This window comes from Mustelus asterias, chromosome X, assembly GCF_964213995.1.
Source record: "Mustelus asterias chromosome X, sMusAst1.hap1.1, whole genome shotgun sequence".
NCBI lineage: Eukaryota > Metazoa > Chordata > Chondrichthyes > Carcharhiniformes > Triakidae > Mustelus > Mustelus asterias.
In genome coordinates this window covers 1541818-1564348 of record NC_135834.1, presented here as the reverse complement: position 1 = coordinate 1564348, position 22531 = coordinate 1541818, and the positions used below count along the sequence as shown (strand labels likewise).

Genomic DNA, 22531 nt, shown 5'->3' with positions numbered 1-22531 from the left:
CTATCACACAGCTGTTGTCACTGTAAATGACATTCAGATATTTCCAATTCCAGGTGATGGACAGCAGTTGCTCCCGGCACTGACCCCACTTCTCACTTTCTGCCAGTCAGAGAAACTTCCCTTAACTCCTGCCCTTTAGAACATAGAACATTACAGCGCAGTACAGGCCCTTCGGCCCTCGATGTTGCGCCGACCAGTGAAACCAATCTAAAGCCCATCTAACCTACACTATTCCAATGTCATCCATATGTCTATCCAATAACCATTTGAATGCTCTTAATGTTGACGAGTCCACTACTGCTGCAGGCAGGGCATTCCACGCCCTTACTACTCTCTGAGTAAAGAACCTACCTCTAACATCTGTCCTATATCTATCACCCCTCAATTTAAAGCTATGTCCCCTCGTGCTAGCCATCACCATCCGAGGAAAAAGGCTCTCACTATCCACCCTATCTAATCCTCTGATCATCTTGTATGCCTCTATTAAGTCACCTCTTAACCTTCTTCTCTCTAACGAAAACAACCTCAAGCCCCTCAGCCTTTCCTCATACAATTTTCCCACCATACCAGGCAACATCCTGGTAAATCTCCTCTGCACCCTTTCCAACACTTCCACATCCTTCCTATAATACGGCGACCAGAACTGTACGCAATACTCCAAATGCGGCCGCACCAGAGTTTTGTACAGTTGCAACATGACCTCCTGGCTCCGAAACTCAATCCCTCTACCAATTGTGAACAGTTTTGTGGTCAGATTTCCCTGGATTCTGCTGCTGGCCCTTCACTCCACACAGCCTGGCCTTGGTCACCCTCCTGGACCGTACACACTGCAGACAGAGTGTACCAGTGCTGGCGCAGCTTGGATCAGATCCTATGGCAGCAGCAGCACTGAGGAAGTGACCTCCTCCCTCCCCTGTGTGAGAATCATAGAATCCCTACAGTGCAGAAGGAGGCCATTCGGCCCATTGAGTCTGCACCGACCACAATCCCACCCAAGGGATAACCCCGTAACCCCACATATTTACCCTGCTAGTCCCCCTGACACTACAGGCAATTTATCATGGCCAATCTGCCTAACCTGCAGATCTTTGGACTGTGGGAGGAAACCGGAGCACCCAGAGGAAACCCACGCAGACATGGGGAGAATGTGCAAACTCCACACAGACAGTGACCCGAGGCTGGAATTGAACCTGGGTCCCTGGAGCTGTGAGGCAGCAGTGCTAACCACTGCGCCACCATGCTCTCCAAAATAACGTCACCCAATGTGGGACTCGAACCTATAAGTGTCTCATGCTCTACCGACTAAGCTAGCCAGGCACAGTGTGTTTTGAGGCATTGCTCCAGGTGTTTTTACAAAGGTTATCACTTAAAAAAATAATATTACCATCTTATTGAAGGCATTAACAGTCTCTGGGATATAACATGAAAAGAGAAGCCTTTAAAATGAGTTTCCACTTTTAAATCTGTGGGAATAAATTAACAAATGAGTTATTGTCAAACATGAACTCAGGGTCCCATTGGGCAGGAAGAGAACCAGAAACCAAAATGGGACAAGGGATTGGAGAGGGAGAGAAAAGGACAGAAAGGCAGAGAGGTTTGGGGAAAGCACAGTCACTGTTGCTCTCAATGGGGAAGGAATCGGGGCCGGTGGGTGGACAGGAAGGTTTCAGAAACTCATAATCAAACTCCAGAGCAGAGGCTGCCGGGGCTTTACCGCTTCGGGGCTTTGTCCTGGGAACAGATCCAGGGTAAGATCCAGCAAGGAGCAAGGTGCATGCACAACTATCCTGGTTACACAGTCTATCTCTGTCCGTGTGAAGTTCTGCACTGTCCTCCTCACAGTTCACAATATTTCCAACCTTCATACTGCCTGGAAACAAGAGCAGGAGTCCCCGAAACAACTCCTGAGGAATTCCCCCCACCACCACCAGCCCTGACGGCAGAGATTCACTGACAAAAGTTTTCATGGAGCAAGGTCAAAAAGAGTTACAATGGGACAAGCAAAATATGTGTCTCGATGAGGTGTGAACGGTGCAACAGTAACAGTCTGAATGCAGAGAGAGAAATGAGAGAGGAAAAGAAAGACATAAAGAAACAGGAAAGAAAATCGGGGCAGAAATTATGATATTAAATTGCTGAACTCAATTATGATTCCTGAAGCTGTAAAGTACGCCCTTTTCACTGGGTAATAAACTATTACATTTCTATCTGTTCCCAGTTCAAATGAAAGATCACAAAGCTGTCAGCTTAACATCTGTTTCTCTCTTCACAGAGGCAAGTCTAACCTGCTGGGGACATTATGTTCACTGTTTTATATTCGAGTCCAGTGCGGATTAAACTAAGGAGCTTATTTAATTGAGAATAGTAACTGCATTTTGGGCCTGACTTTAAACAAAATGAGCTGTCCCGGTTAGCGGGACAGACATTTTCAAATTTGCTGCAGTCAGTTAAAATTAGTTTGAAGCTAAATCCCACAATGCTGAATTGTGCGGCACGGTAGCACAGTGGTTAGCACTGCTGCTTCACAGCTCCAGGGACCTGGGTTCGAATCCCAGCTAGTGGTCGCTGTCTGTGTGGAGTTTGCACATTCTCCTCGTGTCTGCGTGGGTTTCCTCCGGGTGCTCCGGTTTCCTTCCACAGTCCAAAGATGTGCAGGTTAGGTTGATTGGCCATTCTAAATTGCCCCTTAGTGCCCCGGGATGCATAGGTTAGAGAGGTTAGTGGGTAAATATATAGGGATATGTGGATAGGGCCTGGGTGGGATTGTGGTTGGTGCAGACTTGATGGGCCGAATGGCCTCTTTCTGCACCGTAGGATTCTATGATTCTATGAATGCTGTAAATCTAAACTGAACCCAGACAAGCAGAATAAAAATAAATTACTGCAGATGCTGGAATCTGAAACCAAAAGAGAAAATGCTGGAAAATCTCAGCAGGTCTGGCAGCATCTGTAAGGAGAGAAAAGAGCTGACGTTTCGAGTCCAGATGACCCTTTGTCAAAGCTCAAAGGCAGAGAAAGTGGGAGATATTTATACTGCAGGTGGAGGGAATGAAAGATGAGTCATAGCCACAGAAACCAGGGGGAAAGGCTGCTAATGGCAGCCCATAGAGAGAATAAAGGGTGTGAATGGCCAAGCAGCAGAGAAGTTGAAATCAGAGGGTAAACTGTGACAGATCAAGATGTGGGGAAAGGGGGTGAGATGGGCGGGAGAGAGGTAAAATTGAGAAAAAGGGAGAAAGGGGAAGCAAATGGGAGAAAAGGTAAGGAAAGGGGGGATAAAGTAGGGGGTGTGGGGAAGAAAAACGAAGAAAGACAGTAAAGAGATAAAAGGTAGAGAACAGTAAAAAATTAAATAAAATAAAAACAAAAGGGTCAAATCATCTGAAGTTGTTGGATTTGATGTTGAGACCGGAAGGCTGTAATGAGCCTAGCTGGAAGATGAGATGCTGTTCCTCCAGTTTGCATTGAGCTTCACTGGAACATTGCAGCAGGCCAAAGACAGACATGTGGGCATGGGAGCAGGATCGTGTGTTAAAATGGCAGCAGCCAGAAGGTCAGGGTCCTGATTGCGCACAGACGGAAGGTGCTCAGCACTGCGATCACCCAGTCTACGCTTGGTCTCTCCGATATAGTGGAGACCACATTGGGAGCAGCGAATGCAATAGACCAAATTGAAAGAGGTACAAGTGAAACGTTGCTTCACCTGGAATGAGTGTTTTGGACCTTGGATGGTGAACATGGAAGAGGTAAAGGGGCAGGTGTTACACCTTCTGCGATTGCATAGGAAGGTGCCATGTGTGATGGGAGAGATGTTGGGTATAGTGGAGGAGTGGACTAGGTTATCCCAGAGGGAACGGTCTCTGCGGAATGCTGACAGAGGGGAAGGGAAGATGCGTTTGGTGGTGGCATCACGCTGGGGTTGGTGAAAATGGCGGAGGATTATGCTTTGCATGTGGAGGCTGGAGGGGTGAAATGTGAGAACAAGGGGGACTCTATCCTTGTTCTGGGAGGGAGGGGAGTGGGTGAGGGTCATGGCGCAGGAGATGGACTGAACGCTGTTGAGGGCCCTGTCGACAACAAGATGTGAATCTATAGTTGAGGAAAAAGGAGCACATATTAGAAGCACCACTTTGGAAAGTGGCATCATCGGAACAAATGTGACAGAGGCAAAGGAGCTGAGAGAAAGGGATGGAGTCCTTCCAGGATGTAGGATGTGAAGAGCTGTAGTCCAGATAGCTGTGGGAGTCAGGGGGCTTGTAATGGATATTGGTAGCTAGTCTATTGTCAGAAATGGAGAAAGGTCGAGGAAGGGACGTGTCTGAGATGGACCAAGTGAAGGTGATGGAGGGGTGGAAGTGGCAGCTAAGTTGATGAATTTTTCCAGGTCTGGATGAGAGCATGAAGCGGCGCTAATATAGTCATCGATGTACCGGTAAAGGAGTTGTGGGAGGGGACCTGGGTAGGTCTCGAACAAGGAATGTGCCACATACCCTATAAAAAGACCCCATGCGGGTCCTATCTGGACTCGAAACATTAGCTCTTTTCTCTCCTTACAGATGCTGCCAGCTCTTCCAGACAAACAGAAATAGATTGTCTATGCTGATGGTTAAAAGGGCCGGGATGGGGGTGGGGGAGGTGTCCAGGGGAAGTCTGACACACACACTGCACAGGGTGAGCAGGGGAAAGGGGAGGAATTACATGGATAAACAGGGAGCCAAGGACAACAGCAGAAGGTGGGAGTTACTGGGAAGGGAGCAGCGGAATAAAGACACATCAGAGAATCAAAAATTGGTTACGACACAGGAGGCCTTTTGGCCGGTTGTGTCTCTGCTGGCCCTTTGAACTTAAAATTTACCTCGTGCCACCTTCCTGCCTTTTGCCCTGTAGCCCTGCAATTTATTCCTGGTACTCATAACACTTGGCAAAGCGAAGGGTAGCAGAACAAAAATCAACTGGTTCACATAACATAGCGAATCGGGGTTGTGGTATTGGAAAATCTACATTTAAAGGACAGTGAGGCACCCTAAGGGTTCATCAGCCATCCACATGCAGTGTTTAGAGGACCCTGGTGAGGGGAGGAAAGAACCATTTGGGACACAGCACAGGGTGAGGGGTCATCCATCCCCCACTCCCTTGGTTACACAAACCACTCACCTTGGACTGTCCCACACCTGGGCAGGGCTGGTTCAAGGTGCAGGAAGCTGCAAGCTGGGATGTTGAGCTGTGAACTGGGCGGGGTTGGGTGGGTTGAGTGACGGGTCTGGGACTATATCAGAGCAGGCAGAGTCACTGCTTCCTCCTTTCCCTCTTGGGTGTTTCAGTAAAGTTAAAGTTTATTTATTAGTCACCAGTAGGCTTACATTCACACTGCAATGAAGCTACTGTGAAAATCCCCTAGTCACCACACTCCGGTGCCTGTTGGGGTACACTGAGGGAGAATTTAGCATGGCCCTTGCACCTACCCTACACATCTTTGGACAGTGGGAGGAAACCAGAGCACCTGGAGGAAACCCACGCAGACATGGGGAGAGCGTGCAGACTCCACACAGGCGGTGACCCAAGCCAGGAATCAAACCCGGTTTCCTGGCGCTGTGAGGCAGCAGTGCTAACCACTGTGCCACCGTGCCACCCTCGTGTTGGTGAGTGTATCCAATTTTTTTTTCCGCAGCACAGGTTTTAGCTCTGCTGCCTCACAGCACTCAAGACGTTTATTTGGTTTCAATCTGTGTGGAGTTTGCACAATCTCAAAACTTTGTCTGATTTCAAGAAGAAATTATACATCGTTCTTGGCGCTAAAGGGAACAAGGGATGTGGTGGAAGAGAGGATCAGGCTTTTGAATTTCTTGATTAGCCATGATCATAATGAATGGCACAGCAGGCTTGGAGGGCCGAATGGCCTACTCCTGCTTCTAGTTTCTATATTCTCACCGGATCTGCGTGGATTTTCTCCAGGCACGCTGGTTTCCTCCCACGATCAAAAGCTATGCAGGTTAGATGGATTGTCTATGCTAAATTGTCCCGCAGTGTGCAAACATGCGCAGGTTGGTAATGCGTGACGTTACAGGGATAGGACGGAGAGGAGCTGGCTGAGATAGTCTTTTGGAGAACCGATGTAGACTCGATGGGCCCTGCACTGTGGGGAATCTATGGTTCTATGATGCTGACTATCCCAGTAATTGAGATGGATTGCATGCTGCTGTGTTAGATTGGATTGCTTCTATAATAATGGCGGGCAATCAAACCTGGATAGTGTCTCGAGGCAGAAGGTGGCCTCTCTCCATCAACAGAAACCTAACCCACCCTCATTCTACCATTCTGCATTTCATTGTCCATTTATCCATGTTCTGTTTCTGCCTTCCTGTATTTTGCTGCAGTTCTTCACATCCTCACCTCTAACTAACCAATTTTTTGTCTCCTGAAAATTGTGATAACATACTTTCAATTTGCAAGTGTTGAAAATCTTTTGGATAGAGCGGTGTCTGAGTCACAGAGTATTCCCTCACAGATTCTGTTTGAGACTCCCCTAAGAGCAAGATGATGAAAAGCTTGGTTCGAGAGGAAGGCTATAAGGAGAATAGAAAGAATGAGAATTCTATGCGACCCAGAAGCCGCTCTATCTAAAAGATTTTCAACACTTACACATGGGAAATTTTTACTCCATTAGTGAGCGCCAACTGCCGGACGTTTTCTCGCAGTCTGAGGGCAGGTCAGTGACCTGAGCCCCCAGCTGTTTCTCACTTGATAGATTCTGTCTGACCTGCTGAATATTTTAGGTGTTTTATCTTTTAATCTGAGATTCAGCCTCTGCCGGATTTTGCTTCGGTTTCATTGTTTCATAGCACTGAGATTAGAAACACGGACAGTTTGAGTCAGTTTTGGTGTTGGATGCGGGTCATTTCTGTTGCCTCTGTTTGAGTCGGGGTGGAGCTGGAGGAGAAGCTGCTGCATTTAAACCCGAGGGATTTGGAGCCCAACAATTTCCAATGTAAGATTGTCAAGGGAGGGAGATTCTGGGGGAGATCAGATTACTAGATGGATCCTGTCCATTCCATTTCAGAAAATAATTTTGGTAACAAGTACCCAAACAGGCTCCAGAGTGTGGTGACTAGGGGAATTTGATTTGATTTATTATTGTCACATAGAACAAAGAACAAAGAAAATTACAGCACAGGAACAGGCCCTTCGGCCCTCCAAGCCTGCACTGACCATGCTGCCCGACTGAACTAAGATCCCCTACCCTTCTGGGAACCATATCCCTCCATTCCCATCCTATTCATGTATTTGTCAAGACGCCCCTTAAAACTCACTATCGTATCTGCTTCCACTACCTCCCCCGGCAGCGAGTTCCAGGCACCCACCACCCTCTGTGTAAAAAACTTCCTCGTACATCTCCTTTAAACCTTGCCCCTTGTGAATAACCTCACATTTGCCAACGTTATACTCCATCTGCCAGATCCTCGCCCACTCACTCAGCCTGTCCAAATCTCTCTGCAGACCTTCCGCTTCCTCCACGCAATTCACTTTCCCACTTATCTTCGTGTCGTCAGCAAACTTTGTTACCCAACACTCAGTCCCCTCCTCCAGATCATCTATGTAAATAGTAAACAGTTGAGGCCCCAGTACCGATCCCTGCAGCACGCCACTAGTCACCGCCTGCCAACCAGAAAAGCACCCATTTATTCCGACTCTCTGCTTCCTGTTGGATATGATGTGGAGATGCCGGCGTTGGACTGGGGTAAACACAGTAAGAAGTTTAACAACACCAGGTTAAAGTCCAACAGGTTTATTTGGTAGCAAAAGCCACACAAGCTTTCGGAGCTCTAAGCCCCTTCTTCAGGTGAATGGGAATTCTGTTCACAAACAAAGCTTATAAAGACACAGACTCAATTTACATGAATAATGGTTGGAATGCGAATACTTACAACTAATAATTAGTTATTAAGGATTAGTTGTAAGTATTCGCATTCCAACCATTATTCATGTAAATTGAGTCTGTGTCTTTATAAGCTCTGTTTGTGAACAGAATTCCCACTCACCTGAAGAAGGGGCTTAGAGCTTCGAAAGCTTGTGTGGCTTTTGCTACCAAATAAACCTGTTGGACTTTAACCTGGTGTTGTTAAACTTCTTCCTGTTGGATAGCCAATCCCCAATCCACGCTAACACCCTACCCCCAACTCCATGTGCCCCAATCTTCCGCAGCAACCTTTTGTCTGGCACCTTATCGAACGCCTTTTGGAAATCCAAAAACACCACATCCACCGGTTCCCCTCTGTCAACCGCACTCGTCACATCAGGAAAACAGAGTAAGGAGTCTAACAACACCAGGTTAAAGTCCAACAGGTTTATTTGGAAAACAGAAACAGCCAGAGAAAATCCACGCAGACACGTGGAAAAAGTGCAGGGTGGGAACTCAGCCTGGAACTCAGCCCCATTCTCAATGCCCGAATGATTGACGGCGGCTCTGGACCAATAGAAGGAAATGGGACAGGGCGGGAGGACCGAGCGAGGGCGGCTGGTCCTCCAACCAATCGGAGTGAATGAGGGGCGGGGCTGAGAATGGAGCATGCGCTGTCCGTGTAATGGCGTCGGCGAGAAGTTGCTGTCTGGAGGTGGAAGGGGTAAATGGAGAATAGCGAACTCGGAGGGAGCAATCAATCCATCGGGTGGGTGGAGACGCTTCGTAAACGTTTTGTGTAAACGGCAAACCCCGAAACAGATTTTTCCGGTCTTTCATTTGCACCGAGCGCGGCCGCGGATTTAGTTTCTCAGTTTCAGATCCGCCTGTTAACGGCCGCCATGCCTGTCGCCGGCAATGGACGGAAGGGCGCATGCGCGGCTGCCCTCTTTGTATGGGTCGTGTGCAGCAGTACGCATGCGCGGCCGCCATGTTTATTTGGGGCAATCTTTTCTGTGACTGAATGGGAACAACTTGTCCATGAAACTGAGTCACACTCTGAGTTAGAATGTCTGATTGATGGGGCTGAACAGCCCTGTATGTCCAAGGTAGTGACTATATTGTACCGTTATCATTATAAAACGACACAATTCATTTCATAGAAATGTGATAAAGTACCATTTGACACTGAGACACATAAGGAGATATTAGGGCAGGTGAGGAAAAGCTTAGACAATGAGGGAGGTTTTCAGGAGAATCTTAAAGGAGGACAATGAGGTGGAGAAGTTTAAGGAACTTCCAGAGCTTGTGAGTAACATAAATGAAAGATCCAATGGTGGATCGATTAAAATCATCAATGTTCAAGAGGCCGGAATTAGATAACTGTCGAGATCTTGGAGGGTGTGTGGCTGGACAGGTGGAGAAGAGCAAGACTACAGAGGCATTTGAAAAGAAGGAAATTAAGATTTTGGATATTATTAACCAGAAGAAATTGCAGGTCAGTGAGCACAGGAGTGAACAAGACTTGGTGTGAGTAAACACATCATCAGCAGAGTTTTGGATAACCTCAAGATACAGGGAGGTTGAATGTGGGAGGCTGGCGAGGATAGTTACATGGAGGTAACAGCAATGGGTGAGGGTTTTAGCAGCAGATGAGCTGAGACTGGGGTGAATTCGGTTAATGATACTCAGGTGGAAATCAGCAGTCTTGCTGATGATGCCGATATGTGGATGGAAGCAAATCTTGGGATCAAATATGATATCAAAGTTTTGAATAGTCGGATTCCATGTTAGAGGCATCGCGTCACCATCTTGGGAGTGGAGTTTGTAGCTGTGACAATGGCTTCAGTCTGCCCAGTATTTAAATGGAGGAGTTTTGTGCTGACCCCGTACTCAATGTCAGACAAGCATGGTGTGTGCTTTGGAGGGGAACTTGGAGGTGATGGTGTTCACATAAATCTTCTGAATGGTGAAAGTTGAGGGGGTTCTGTCAAATTTCTGGTTGTGCTGTAGATATATGCAATCTGTCTCCTTTCTACCTGCCACTGCTAGCTCACTCTCTCCACTCTCATAAATGCCAAATGTTTGGGTAGGTTCAGGCTGGGTCACTCCGAGGGACATTTGTGAACCAGTTTGGTGTTTATAACAATTGAGCAGTTTTCATTCTCACATTTTCCTCATGCTGGCCTGACAAATTAACATTCATTCAGTTCAATTTCCCAACTTGCCTTTGTGTTTTTGTGGGTTCTGACATCTTGTTTTTCCAGATTGCGATCTGGGAAATGAAGCCAGAAATCACCAGGATTTGACAGAACTGCCCAGTTCATAGCAACCTGAACACATTAGATTTTGAACATGGAAGATAAAAGCACCGTTCACAGTGGGGAGAAAGCATACACATGTTCCGTGTGTGGACGAGGATTCAGCCAATCATCAGACCTGTCAGAACATAAATGCAGTCACAACGAGAAGAAGCTGTTGGAGCCGGAGGATTGTGGGAAGGGATCCGACTCCCCACCTGTCCTTGAAACTAATCGACACAGTCACAGTGGGGAAAAACGGTTCACCTGCTCCGATTGCGGGAAAGTATTCGGTCGGTTACCTAACCTGTTGAAGCATAGGTACATTCACACTGGGGAGAGACCGTACACCTGCTCCAAATGTGGGAAAGGATTTACTCAGTCATCCAACTTACGATCACACCAGCGAATTCACACTGATGAGAAACCTTTTAAATGCCCAGATTGTGACAAGTGTTTTAAACGTCCTGGGAACCTGATTTCCCATCAACTGGTTCACACTGAGGAGAGACCTTTCAGCTGTCCTCACTGTGGGAAGGGTTTTAAGAGTTCTGCGAAACTGATGACCCATAAACTAATTCACAGAGATGAGAGACCTTTTAACTGCCCGCACTGTGAGAAGTGCTTTAAAAGTTCAAGGGAACTGAAGTTCCATCAACGTGTTCACACCGATCAGAGACCTTTTAAATGTCCTAACTGTGAGAAGTGCTTTAAAACCTCTGGGGATCTGATGTCCCATCAAAATGTTCATTCTAACGAAAGACCTTTTAAATGCCCATATTGTGGGATGTGTTTCAAACGTTCCAGTGAGCTGAAGTCCCATCAACGTGCTCACACTGATGCGGGACCTTATATATGCTCAGAATGTGGGAAGTGCTATAAATATTTCCAGGGGCTGATGTCTCACCAAGGTGTTCACACTGTGGAAGAATTAAATCTATGAGAACATACGCTGCAGAAAGGGTGCAGCCAGGCTTACTGCCCATATTGTGGGAGGTGTTTCAAATGTTCCAGTGAGCTGAGGTCCCATCAACATGTTCACACTGACAACAGACCCTGAAATGCTCAGACTTTGGGAAGTGTTTTAAATGTTCCAGTCAGCTGATGTCCCATCAATATGTTCACATTGACGACAGACCTTTGGAACGCTCAGACTGTGAGAAATGCTTTAAAAGTTCCGGGAACCTCATGATCCACCAACATGTTTACATTGATGAGAGACCATTCAGGGTGCTCTCACTATAGGACAAGTTTCAGGCGATCATCCACTCTCACTCAACATCAGTGAATTCACACTAGCTAAGGATTGCTCACCTGCTCTGAGTCTGGGAAGGGATTCACTCAGTTATTTGACTTGAAAACACACCAAAGAGTTCACATTGACGAGAGACTTTTTAACTGTCCAGAGTATGCAGTGGTTTAAGAGTTTCCAGGAACTGATTTGCCATCAACATGTTGTCAAGAAGTGAGAATAAAATGCTGATTAAAGAATTGGATTTAAAAAAAACATTTTCCTTGTAACAGGATGAATAGATATTCACCTCGGTGAAGTGGAGAACAAGTGGGCATTGATTTGCAGGAATTAAAGATACAGTGTGTCGGAGTTCAAAAGGAGAAATAAGAATGGATGTGGTACTTACTAAAAAGGGGAAGGTCATGAATGAAATGTTCGTAAGAGGGATGTCTAAGATAAGTTGTTCAGAAAAGACAAGATCAAAAGAATAAACATATCTCAGTGGCAGGGTTGATCCTGTAGTGAGGAGAAGAGCTGATGGGTCAAAAAGATCACAGACACACCCAACTGGAAGCTGAATTCTTTCCGAAAATAAGCTTTTGCCTATACACTGTTGTTTAAACCGAAGGTGTTTGCAAGAAAATTACTCCAAAATAAAGATACAATGTAGTGATTATTGCTAGATTTGGCTTATTATATTGAAATCGATGGGATGTTGTTTTGGGGTGGTATGTTCTCGTTTAGGGGAGAGATTTGGAAATGGGTTAATTTAACTATGTGTGTGTAGACATTGTTGTAGTTAAGCGTATTTTTTATTCAGTATGGCTGACTTTCTTGTGTGTTTCATAGTTAAATAAACATTCTTCTTCATTTGAATGGTTACAAGACTGGACCATTCTTTACTGCGTTTCATCTTTTTCCTCACATTATACCAAACTGCAAAACAGTTAAGAACCGGTGTTCCAGGTTTACCTTCTGGGGGTTAGGAATATCCTTGCATTGAACATCAGTGCGATTCTTAACAAATTTGGGGGCTCTTGATAGGATATTAACGCATAATTTCTTGATGTTCTAAAAGTAATGAGAGTGAGGAGAGTATTGATCCACAAGGAGTATTGTGTGATTTTAAAATAAGATGACTACAAAAAGGCTCTGGCAATGGCTAAGATTGTTTGTCAGATTGTGGAGCTATCTCACCTCACTGTCAATTTCATGTTCCAGCTAACAGCTCTTTCCATTGGCTGAACAAGTCATTTGTTCTCGATGTCACTTTGGAGGAGAGATTTATCTCTGGTGAAAGCGATCTGAAATGAACAATGAAAACGTAGTGGATGAAGCTAGCTGGAATTTTTTGAAAAATCCTGTCTGTGTCAGAAAGCAGAGATTCCATCCGATCTGTGCAGAGTCTCAGTTCCCACGTCTCTCTTGAGTAGTTTTACCTCCTCTACCATCATAAAGAGTAAGAAAAAGTAATTTTGAGTGAGGTACTATATTCAGTTAATATTTAACAGCAAAAATGAATTAAGGAGATTAGCTTCACATTTAGATGAGTGAGATTTAATCATGTTTCTGCCCACAGCAAACGTGATAACCACTACACCACAGAAACCATGCTCACTGGCTCAGGAACTGGCCTAGATTGTCAAACCGTGCAGTCTGATTGCACATCAGAAATTTGTTTTGTGGAAGTACAATTCTGCTGGAAGTGTTAACAATGTGGCAGAGTAATTGATTTAACATTAGAATCATAAAATAACACAGCTGATTAATGGGATAATCAGCCTGTCACACGTGTGAACTACCTTTCTGCAATTCATCAGTTATTATCTTCCTCCACATCGTGCGTTTTGCAGATCATTCAAAACTCAAAAGAAATACAAATACCACATGTCTGTAAGATCATGTTTTTAGTTACTATTTACTGAGTAAAACTCAGCCAATTAGCGCACAGTTACGCAGGCCGAGGGTGTTCTACAGTTACCGGGCCCTCGGTCTGCCTCGGTTGAAAGGCTTTACACGGTGGCCTTTCCCCATTGTGCCTTTGCGGCAGCTGCCCCAAGCTTGAGCGCGTAGAGCACAGAGTCCTGCGTCACCGAGCTGCCCGGGACGAACCGCCACAAATACCACTGCATCTCACTCCAGACCTTCTTTGCAAAGACACATTCCACAAGGAGGTGTGCGACCGTCTCATCACCCCCGCAGCCGCTTCGGGGGCAGCGTGCGGTGATGTTGAGTTCTCGAGCGTGCATAAAGGATCTGACGGGGAGTGCCCTTCTCACCACCAGCCAAGCCAGGTCTTGGTGCTTGTTTGTGAGTTCTGGTGATGAGGCATTCTGCCAGATGACACTGACAATCTGCTCAGGGAACCATCCGACAGAATCCGCCATCTCCTTTTCTCTCAGGGCCTCAAGGACATTATGTGCTGACCACTGCTTGATCGCCATGTGGTCAAAGGTGTGTTTCCGGAAATATTTCTCCACGAAGGACAGGTGCTGCGGTACGGTCCAACTACTTGGAGCGTTCCGCGGCAGTGTGGCCAGACCCATCCTCCGCAACACTTGGGACAGGTAGAACCTCAAAAGGTAGTTGCACTTGCTGTTCGTGTACCGAGGATCTACACACAGCTTGATGCAGCCGCACACAAAGGTGGCCATCAGGATGAGGGCGACGTTGGGAACATTTTTCCCTCTGTTCTCTGGCATTTAGATAGTTACATGGGCACGATGGGTATAGAGGGATATGGGCCAAATGCGGGCAATTGGGATTAGCTTAGGGGTTTTAAAAAAGGGCAGCATGGACAAGTTGGGCCGAAGGGCCTGTTTCCATGCTGTAAACCTCTATGACTCTATGTATTTTACTGAAGAAATTGAATTTGACTGTTCTCATCAGACTGATCGACAATGGCACAGTAGAAGAGGCGGCCGTTCACCCACCATGACAATGCCAGTTTTTTTTTCAAGAACATACAAATTTCTTTCAATTTCCTTCTCCCTTTCCATAAATTTGATATGTCCCCCTCTAAATTAATTGTCCAAATCCCTTGAAGATGTTTTTGCGGATTCTGTGCACAATTTTTCTAAATTAACAAGGTTTCTCTGACACATTGACATAAAGAATTGATACTGAAGATGCAAATCCATCTCTTCTCAGTGCAATTCCCTATCCCTCCTTTCCAGGTAAGGTTTGGGTTCACAAACTGTGTTTGCATCAAGAAGGTAACTGGCAGGGAGTTGGACGGGTAGACGGAGCTGGAGGGGAGGCAGGGGCAGAAGCAGAAAGAGATGTGACAAACAAGTGTTTAGAAATTGATGCGTGTCACTTGCTTTCAGTGATGAATGTCTGCTGTAAAGTTGAAGTTTATTCATTAGTCACAAGTAGGCTTACATTAACGCTGCAATGAAGTTACTGTGAAATTCCCCGAGTCGCCACACCCCGGCACCTGTTCGGGTACACTGAGGGAGAATTTAGCATAGCCAATGCACCTAACCAGCACATCTTTGGACTTTGGGAGGAAACCCATGCAGACACAGGGCGAATGTGCAAACTCCACACAGTGACCCAAGCCGGGAATCGAACCCGGGTCCCTGGAGCTGTGAGGCAGCAGTGCTAACCACTGTGCCACCATGCCGCCCCTGTGTGTTATCTTGTAAGTTTCACAGGAGCCAATGATTCCGTTGGTGGGATTTGGAAATTGAAAGTTACACCTGAGCAACTTGTGGGAATATTTCACCAAGTGTGAATTTCATGTTCCAGCAAACAGCAATTAACTGAAGAAGTAATTTGCTTTCCACCCAAACATGGCATTGTGTCAGTGAATCTTGTTTCTGGTGTTGCTTTGTAAGATAATAGAATGGTTATGAAGGCAGCAGCAATGCGGACAAAAATGAAACAATTATAGAAGTGAAGGACACCCATTTGGTTCACTATTGTCCTTGAGGGAACAAAATCTGTTGTCCTTACCTGGTCCAACCTGCATGTGACTCTACATCTCCAACAATGTGGTTGACTCCGGCATGCCCTCAGGGATGGGCAATAAATGTTGTCCCAGCCAGCAATGCCTATATCCCATGAACATTTTTTTAAAGTTACAGCACAGAAAGAGGCCATTCAGCCTGTTGTGTTTCTTTGAAAGACCGCTTGTGATTAGTCGATCAGGAAATGATAATTGTGTCAATTTGAAGAGAAAGAAGAAAAATCTGTTCCATTCCCACCCACATTTTTCCCCTGAAGCATCAGACTGTTTATCTCTTATATCCTACAATCTGCGAACAATTTTTTGTATTTACCCTCCCCTCCGTCAGCCTCTAGACATATCAACGCCACCCCCACCCCCTGGTTCCCTCTGTGACTGTGGCACAAAGAACACATGACAGCAGATGCCGGAATTCAAAATTAAGACAGAAAATGTTGGAAAAACTCAGCAGGTTAAAGAGCTTCTTTGGAGAGGGAAACAGAATATTTCAGGTCGCTGACCTTTTATCCAAACTGGAAGAATTGAGACTTACAAACAGGTAGAGTCGGAAAGGAGAAGGGGAGCGGAAGAAAAACAAAGAGTCTTGTGATAGGATGGAAGGCTGGAGTGATTAAATTACAAAGGGGAAGATGGGCAAGGGCAAGACAACAATGTGTGAGAATGAGAAGGGTAAATAAACTAATGGGATAAGTGAAGGAACAAAATACATGTGAGGAGGAGGGATAAATAGTAACAGCAGTATCATTACCAGCACTGACTATCTGATAAAAGGGAGTGGGTCTGGAACTGTTGAAATGAATGTTGAGTATGAAGTGTCTTATCAAAAATTAGGTTGTTTCCTCGAATTTTACTGGAATAGAGCAGGATGCTGAGGACCACGAGATCAGACCACGACCGCAGTGGAAAATTCAAATTGGAAACTGCTGGAAGCTGAAGAACACTCCTGCAGTGAGAATTAAGATATTCCAGAAAGCAATCACCTAATCTAGACTGAACTTCTATAGTAGCGAAGACATCCCATTGTGAGCAGCAGGTACACAATGTAACACCAGTTAAAAAAGGAGGCAGGGAAAATGCTTGAATCTATCATCAAGGAAGAAATAGCGAGACATCTGAATATAAATTGTCCCATTGGGAAGATGCAGCATGGGTTCATGAAGGGCAGGTCATGTTTGACTAATTTGGTGGAATTCTTTGAGAACATTACATGCACAGTGGACAATGGGGAATCTTTGGATGTGGTGTATCTGGATTTCCATAAGGCATTTGACAAGGTGCCGCACCAAAGACTGCTGCATAAGATAAAGGTGCACAGTGTTACGGGTAATGTATTAGCATGGATAGAGGATTGGTTAACAAATAGAAAGCAAAGAGTGGGGGTAAATAGGTGTTTTTCTGGTTGGCGATCAGTGACTAGTGGTGTGCCTCAGGGATTAGTGTTGGGACTGCAATTGTTTACTATTTACATAGATGATTTAGAGTTGGGGACCAAGTGTGGTGTGTAAAATTTGCAGATGACACTAAGATGAGTGGCAGGGCAAAGTGTGCAGAGGACAGCACAGTAGCACAGTGGTTAGCACTGCTGCTTCACAGCTCCAGGGACCTGGGTTCGATTCCCGGCTTAGGTCACTGTCTGTGTGGAGTTTGCATTGTCCTCGTGTCTGCGTGGGTTTGCTCCGGTTTCCTCCCACAGTCCAAAGATGTGTGGGTTAGGTTGAATGGCCATGCTAAAATTGCCCCTTAGTGTCCTGAGATGCGTAGGTCAGAGGGATTAGCGGGTAAATATGTAGGGATATGGGGGTAGGGCCTGGGTGGGGTTGTGGTCGGTGCAGACTCGATGGGCCAAATGGCCTCTTTCTGCACTGTAGGGTTTCTATGATTCTAAGGACGCTGAAAGTCTGCAAATGGATATAGATAGTCTAAGTGAGTGGGCAAGGGTCTGGCAGATGGAGTACAGTGTTGGTAAATGTGAGGTCATCCATTTTGGTAGGAATAACAGCAAAATGGACTATTATTTAAATGGTAAAAAATTGCAGCATGCTACTGTGCAGATGGACCCCTGGGTGTCCTTGTGTATGAATCACAACAAGTTGGTTTGCAGGTAATTAAGAAGGCAAATGGAATTTTGTCCTTCCTAGAGGGATAGAGTTTAAAAACAGGGAGGTTATGTTGCAGCTGTCTAAGGTGCTGGTGAGGCCACACCTGGAGTTACTGTGTACAATTTTGGTCTCCTTACTTCAGAAGGGATATACTGGCACTGGAGGGGGTGCAGAGGAGATTCACGAGGTTGATTCCGGAGTTCAGAGGGTTGGCTTATGAGGAGAGACTGAGTAGACTGAGGCTACACTCATTGGAATTTAGAACAATGAGGGGAGATCTTCGAGAAACATATAAGCTTATGAAGGGAACAGATAAGATAGAAGCAGGGAAGTTGTTTCCACTGGCAGATGAAACTAGAACTAGGGGGCATGGCCTCAAAATAAGAGGGAGCAGATTTAGGACTGAGTTGAGGAGGAACTTCTTCACACAAAGGGTTGTGAATCTGTGGAATTCCCTGCCCAGTGAAGCAGTTGAGGCTACCAAATTGAATGTTTTTAAGGCAAGGATAGATCGATTTTTGAACAGTAAAGGAATTAAGGGTTATGGTGAGCGGGTGGGTAAGTGGAGCTGAGTCCATGAAAAGATCAGCCATGATCTTATTGAATAGTGGAGCAGGCTCGAGGGGCCAGATGGCCTACTCCTGCTCCTAGTTCATATGTAATACTAAATTCAGCATTTTCTGTTCTTATTTCAGATCTTCAGCATCTGCAGTATTTTGCTTTTATTATTGATTGTAATAATTGATGGATTAAGATGAATAATAGCCTCCATTTCATTGTCATACCAGGGGACAACAGTCAATGCTGTATAAAAAAGTTAAAGCTCTATGAGACCCTCAATGTAGTTGGAAGGAGGAGACAGAGAGAGGGAGAGAGCCGTTCAATCAATTACCTTGTGTTCAGATTTTTTCTCAAAAGAATCAACACACTATGTATCACCCAGCTGATATATTTCTCATATTGTATTCTCACATAAAAGTAGCCTATATTTATTAACATCAGCAAAAATAGACATTAAGTCCTGGATGTGATGATCAGAATAATTCAATCAGTATCATTAATTGTGAATCTGCTGGTGTCTCAGCCGGTGAGATGACTGAGTGAATCTCTTCCCGCACGAGGAGTAGATGAACAGTCTCTCCCCAGGTGAACTCGCTGGTGTGCAATGAGTTGAGATGAGTGCCTGAACCCAGACCCACAGTGAGAGCATCTGAACGGTCTCTCGTCAGTGTGAACACGTTGATGGGACTTCAGTTCCCCAGAACTTTTAAAGCACTTCTCACAATCTGGGCATTTAAAAGGTCTCTTATCACTATGAACCCGTTGGTGTGTCAGCAGGTTGGATGAATGATTAAACCCCTTCCCACATTGAGAACATGTGAATGGCCTCTCCCCAGTGTGAACTCGCTGGTGTTCAGTGAGTTGAGATGGCCATTTGAATCCAGTCCCGCAGTTCGAGCACCTGAACGGTCTCTCATCAGTGTGAACACGTTGATGGGACATCAGCTCCCTGGAACTTTTATAACACTTCCCACAGTCTGGACATTTAAAAGGTCTCTCATCAGTGTGAACTCCCTGGTGTTTAAGCAGGTTGGATGACTGAGTGAATCCCTTCCCACACCGAGAGCAGCTGAATGGTCTCTCCCCAGTGTGGATGCGCCGATGAGTTTCCAGTCGGGATGGGTAACTGAATCTCTTCCCACAATCCCCACATTTCCATGGTTTTCCCACAACGTGGCTGCATTTATGTTTTGACAGGTCAGATGCTTCGCTGAATCCTCGTCCACACACAGAACACGTGTACAGTTTCTCCCCACTGTGAACGGTGCTTTTTCCTTCCATGTTCAAAATCTGATGACATTCAGTTTATGGTAAATTGGGCAACTCAGATCCTGATGTGATGTTTGGTTTGAACTTTTCACTCCTGTGAAATTGATTTATGGAAGGAGACGTGAAAACACTCTGGATCTATACAAGACTTTAATCTCTGTCACAGGAGAGATACAACAAGAGAGAGAATGAGGTAGGCAGAGATACACCAAGACACTGAAGTCAGACAGACAGCGGTGAAGGATAAAATCATTGACAGAATATTCAAAGCTCCATCGCCTAGAAGGGCCAGGATAGGAGGTGTAGGTGAACATCATCACCTCTAATTTCCCTTCTGAGTCCCTCACTGTCCTGACTTCAAGTACTGAAGAAGCAGAAGGTTCCTACATTTAAAAATTGGGAAAACTGAAGTCATTGTCTTCAGGTCCCACTACAAAATCCACTTCCTGGAGTCTGACTCCATTCATCTTGCTGACAACTGTCTGAGACTGAACCAGACTGTTCACAACTTTGGTGTCACACTTGATCCCAAGATGAGATTCCATCCCACATATCCACATCTTCACCAAGACCACCTTGTTCCACCTCAGTCTCAGCTCTGCTGCTGAAACTCTCATCCAGTCATTTGTTACCTCTCGATGTAATTATCCTAATGCACTCCCGGCCAGACTCCCAAATTCAACCTCCCAGTAATCTTGAGCTCATCCAAAATTCTGCTGCTTGTGTGTTTACTTGCACCAAGTCTTGTTTCCCCATCACCCTGTGCTCACTGAACTACAATAATTCCTGGTGAAGAAGCATCAAAATTTTAAAATTCTCGTCCATGTTTTTCTCCATGGTTGTGACCATCCCTTCCTCTGTAATCTCTTTCAGACACACACCCTCTGAAATCTCTAGGCTCATCTAATTCCAGCCTCTTAAACATTCCTGATTTTAATCACTCCATGATTGGTGACCATTCTTTTATTTGCCTGGACTATCAGCTCTGGAATTTCCTCTTTAACCCTCTCCTCCTCGCCTTCCCCCTTCAAGATTCTCCTTAAAACCTCCCTCTTTGACCAAGCTTTTTGTCACCTGCCCAAATATCTCCTTATGTGGCCCAGTGTCAAATGTTACTCCCAGTTTGGGTCGCTGTCTGTGTGGAGTCTGCACGTTCTCCCCGTGTCTGCGTGGGTTTCCTCCGGGTGCTCCGGTTTCCTCTCACAGTCTGAAAGACGTGCTGGTTAGGGTGCATTGACCCGAACAGACACCAGTGTGTTGCGACTAGGGGAATTTCAAAGTAACTGAATTGCAGTGTTAATGTAAACTTTACTTGTGACTTTAACTTTTTAACTTTAACATTTAATCATACATCCATAGAGCTCCATTCCCCCTTCTTGTCTTGCACCAAATTTTGTTCCCCCCATACCTGCTGATTCATTGAGTTGTACAGCACAGAAACAAGCCCAGCATATCTATGCCAATCAGCAAATACCAATCTATACTAATCCCATTTACCTGCATTGGGCCTATGCCTACTAGACGTCAGCAATTTAAGTGCTTGTCCAGGTGCTTCTTAACTGTTGTGAGTTCCTGCCTCCACCACCCACTCAGCCAGCGCGTTCCATATTTCCATCACTCATTGGGTGATTTTTTTCCCCCTCACATCCCCTCAAAAACACCCTTCGCCATAAACCTATGCCGCGTGTCTGCCATGGGGCAAAGATTCTTACGATTTACCCAATCTATTTTGTCCACCGCTATCAGATTTTCCTCCCTCAGCCTCCTCTCCTCCATGGGAAACAAAGCCAGACTGTCCAGCTATTCCCAACATTGAAGAACATTGACCCAACAGGGGGACTGAGCATGCGCTGACCCCACCTTGCCCCCAACAAAAATGGGGACTGGGCATGCGCTGTCCTCACATTGACCCTCAGAAAGATGGCGACGGCGCAGGTGCACAACCGCACCGTTGCCGGCTGGAAACATGGCGGCTGTGAACTCCGGTCGGAAACGGGGAAAGAAACTCGGCTCCGCTCGGCGCAATTGGGCAACCGGGAAATTCTTTTCCGGGGTTCAGTGTTTACACAACATCTTTATAAAATCTCTCCTTCCATCGCTCCCTCGGAGCCGCCATTCCACCCACTTACCGTTTGGACAAAAGATGACTCGACTCATCAACATTACCAACGTAGCGCATGCTCCACTCCCAGCCCCGCCCCTCATTCACTCCGATTGGTTGGAGGACCAGCCGCTCCCACTTGTCCTCCAGTCCCGCCCCCTCTTCCTATTGGTCCGGAGGTGCTGTCAATCAGCTGGGCATTGTGATGGTTTCAGATGGTGAGAGCAGCCACAGACTCAGGCTGACTTGCTGATTATTGGCAGCATTTTCTGTTTGGGAATTAGAGCTAGAGATGGATGGTCAGTTCCCTTGTGTCCGGGGCTGGGGGATTCACACTCATTTCCCCAGGACACTCATTAGCACTGCAACTTGGATAAACATATGGATGATATTGGAATAGTGTAGGTTAGATGGGCTTTAGATTGGTTTCACTGGTCGGTGCAACATCAAGGGCCGAAGGGCCTGTACTGCGCTGTAGTGTTCTATGTTCTAACTTTACAGGAGACAGTACCCACTTCAATCCCTCTGAGCTAAAAACTGAGGGATAAAATTACAGCATGAAAAGTTTCATCACCGCTCTTTTTGGCCAACTAAATAAACTGAATCAGATTAACTCAGGGACAAATTAAAATGGGCAGCTCCCAAAAGGAGGGGAACCACCCGAAACAAAGGACGAAGTAGAAAGGAAACTTAAAACATCAAATCAAAATGTGATTGAAAGGGCCAATAATGCACCCAAACCCATGCGGTGCCCAGCGGGCACGGAAGGCATTAACGGTGCCCTTGGACACTTGCATGCTCCCACTCCCTCTCTGAGTGTCCCGCGGGACACACAGAAATCAAATTACAGAATACTGATTAGAATGCAAATCTCTACAGCCAGCCAGGTCTTAAATGTACAGACAATGTGGGTGGAGGGAGCATTCAACACAGGTCTGTGTCTGTGCCCTGTTTGAGAACAGAGACCACTCCATCTGACGAAGGAGCATTGCTCCGAAAGCTTATGGTATTTGCTACCAAATAAACCTGTTGGACTTTAACCTGGTGTTGTGAGACTTCTTACTGTGCTTACCCCAGTCCAACGCCGGCATCTCCACATC

The 22531-nt window shown here is 45.9% G+C and overlaps 2 protein-coding genes across 3 annotated transcripts; one reads left to right on the top strand and one right to left on the bottom strand.

The window, feature by feature from the left end:
* The first annotated feature begins 8546 nt into the window (after nt 1-8546).
* LOC144481872 (uncharacterized) lies at nt 8547-12303 on the top strand. Its single transcript, XM_078201017.1, has 2 exons — nt 8547-8663; nt 10162-12303. The coding sequence occupies exon 2, from the start codon at nt 10250-10252 to the stop codon at nt 11135-11137; it is 888 nt and encodes a 295-aa protein (XP_078057143.1). The 5' UTR covers nt 8547-8663; nt 10162-10249; the 3' UTR covers nt 11138-12303.
* Nucleotides 12304-18433: 6130 nt separating this feature from the next.
* LOC144481874 (uncharacterized) lies at nt 18434-21537 on the bottom strand. Of its 2 annotated transcripts, none has more exons than XM_078201018.1 (2): nt 21460-21537; nt 18434-19487 (listed from the first exon to the last, which is right to left on the bottom strand). In XM_078201018.1, exon 2 carries the CDS (start codon nt 19340-19342, stop codon nt 18581-18583), a length of 762 nt encoding a protein of 253 aa, XP_078057144.1. In that variant the 5' UTR covers nt 19343-19487; nt 21460-21537; the 3' UTR covers nt 18434-18580. The 2 variants fall into 2 exon arrangements, with proteins under 2 accessions (XP_078057144.1, XP_078057145.1); XM_078201019.1 differs by having other exon boundaries at nt 18434-19424.
* Between the last annotated feature and the right edge of the window lie 994 nt (nt 21538-22531).